The sequence below is a fragment of the Nothoprocta perdicaria genome, unplaced genomic scaffold (genome assembly GCF_003342845.1).
Source record: "Nothoprocta perdicaria isolate Ctin4 unplaced genomic scaffold, notPer1 scaffold_152, whole genome shotgun sequence".
NCBI classification, from domain to species: domain Eukaryota; kingdom Metazoa; phylum Chordata; class Aves; order Tinamiformes; family Tinamidae; genus Nothoprocta; species Nothoprocta perdicaria.
In genome coordinates this window covers 1,694,956-1,697,467 of record NW_020454672.1, presented here as the reverse complement: position 1 = coordinate 1,697,467, position 2,512 = coordinate 1,694,956, and the positions used below count along the sequence as shown (strand labels likewise).

At 48.9% G+C, this 2,512-nt stretch overlaps 1 protein-coding gene across 1 annotated transcript; it reads left to right on the top strand.

The window, feature by feature from the left end:
• The first annotated feature begins 194 nt into the window (after positions 1–194).
• On the top strand, positions 195–1,537 carry FZD4 (frizzled class receptor 4). The gene has a single exon (XM_026034924.1). The coding sequence runs from the start codon at positions 218–220 to the stop codon at positions 1,517–1,519; it is 1,302 nt and encodes a 433-aa protein (XP_025890709.1). The 5' UTR covers positions 195–217; the 3' UTR covers positions 1,520–1,537.
• Positions 1,538–2,512: the final 975 nt, after the last annotated feature.

Genomic DNA, 2,512 nt, shown 5'->3' with positions numbered 1-2,512 from the left:
TTTTTAGATTTTTTTTCTCCTTTGTTTTTATTGTTCTTGGTTTATTTGTTTTATGCTGCTTCCTGTTTTTCAAGGCAAGCAACCAAATATTACTGCTAAAAAAGACAAAAAGAGAACTTGTTATATTGTATATACGTGTGATTTTCTTCTAACGCAGCCATGACTTTTGTGTTCTTTTTTCCTCTCCTAGTTCTTCCTTTGTTCGGTCTATGTTCCTATGTGCACCGAGAAGATTAACATCCCGATAGGGCCCTGCGGTGGCATGTGCCTCTCCGTCAAAAGGAGATGTGAACCTGTCCTGAAAGAATTCGGATTCGCCTGGCCGGAAAGCCTGAACTGCAGCAAATTCCCCCCGCAGAACGATCACAACCACATGTGCATGGAGGGCCCGGGAGATGAAGAGGTTCCCCTCCATAGCAAGACGTCCTTGCAGCCCGGAGAGGAATGCCACAGCATGGGATCGAATTCAGACCAGTACATCTGGGTCAAAAGGAGCTTGAACTGCGTCCTCAAGTGTGGCTACGATGCTGGGCTCTACAGCAGGTCGGCCAAGGAATTCACGGATATCTGGATGGCCGTGTGGGCTAGTCTTTGCTTCGTATCTACGGCGTTCACAGTCCTGACCTTCCTGATTGATTCATCCAGATTTTCCTACCCRGAGCGCCCAATCATATTTTTGAGCATGTGCTACAATATTTATAGCATTGCTTATATTGTGAGGCTAACTGTGGGCCGGGAAAGGATATCCTGTGATTTTGAAGAGGCAGCAGAACCTGTTCTTATCCAAGAAGGTCTTAAGAACACAGGATGTGCTATAATTTTCTTGCTGATGTATTTTTTTGGGATGGCTAGCTCCATCTGGTGGGTCATTCTCACATTGACGTGGTTCCTGGCGGCAGGACTCAAGTGGGGCCACGAAGCTATAGAAATGCACAGCTCCTATTTCCATATTGCTGCCTGGGCCATCCCTGCGGTGAAGACCATAGTCATTCTGATTATGAGACTCGTAGACGCAGACGAGCTCACTGGCTTGTGCTACGTGGGCAACCAGAGCCTGGACGCGCTCACGGGCTTCGTTGTCGCGCCGCTTTTCACCTACCTGGTCATCGGGACGCTGTTCATCGCGGCCGGATTGGTGGCCTTATTTAAAATCCGGTCTAACCTTCAGAAAGATGGAACTAAAACCGACAAACTGGAAAGACTGATGGTGAAAATMGGTGTCTTTTCAGTGCTGTACACCGTCCCAGCGACGTGCGTCATCGCGTGCTACTTTTATGAGATCTCTAACTGGGCTGTTTTCCGCTATTCGGCCGATGATTCCAACATGGCTGTGGAGATGCTCAAAATCTTCATGTCCCTCCTGGTGGGGATCACCTCGGGCATGTGGATTTGGTCGGCCAAGACGCTGCACACGTGGCAGAAGTGCTCCAACAGACTGGTGAACTCAGGGAAGGTGAAGCGGGAGAAGAGAGCGGATGGGTGGGTGAAGCCCGGGAAAGGGAACGAGACGGTGGTGTGAGAGCGGCGGCGCCCCGGGGCTCCCCGATGGCCTYGTCGCGCGGAGGGGACGCGTCGCAGCGCCGGGGCTGGTGAGCGGAGCGGGCCCCCCGAGGCGGGCAAGGGGGGGAAAGCCTTAAAGAATAAGCACCAAAAAAGTCATGCTGCAAACGCAATAGCCATAAAAATGTGCTGCCCAAAATAGGAAAGCCCAGGGAGGCTTTAAAAGCTGTGAAAAAAAAMCCCAAGCGCATTATCTTTATTTGTATTTTATGAAGCAGGATGCATATGCTGAAGTCTCTGGAAGCGGTGGGACTGTAGCCATCCCGGGGCTGTGGGATGGGGTTTTCTTTCAGTCTTCCTACTGATACTGGAAAGGCAGGCGGGGGGTTCAGGGGTTCACTGGGCTCAGTTCAGGTCCTTGTATCCGAAGGTGGAGTTTCCAGGAGCTCATTTAACTTCTCTTTGAGCTGAGCACCGGGAAGGAAGTTCCTGTTGAGGAATTTGTCTTTCCACCCTGGGAAATCCTCTTGCTCCCATTAGTGTTGCACACTGCACAGATCTGTTTTGGCCCTGCCTTGAGCAGAAATTTAGACCTCACAAGGTCCGTTGCAACCTGAAATACTTCATGACCTTATCGACATTTCCTATTTAAAAAAAAAAAAAAAAAAAAAGAGAGCGAGAGAGATTTTTACTCAAGGCCATTAGCAGCAGCAGAGGGATAACTGAGAGCTTGGAAGCTGCGTGCGCTGTTCTGCATCCATCACCATTACCCACCTGCCTCTTCCTGCCTTTTCAGGTGCTCCTGCTATTTCCAGCAGGCAACGTTTTTGCCTGGCATTTAATAGCTTTAAATAAAGTCTTATGTTCTAGTATTCCTTCCTACAGCAGAGAGAAAAAAAAAAAAAAAACATGTGGAGGGTCTCCTCAGAGCACTGTCAGTCTCCTGCAAGTGAGTTTATCTGCATCTCTCTAGAGATGCACTGCACAAAGCAATTAAGTCTTAATATATTTC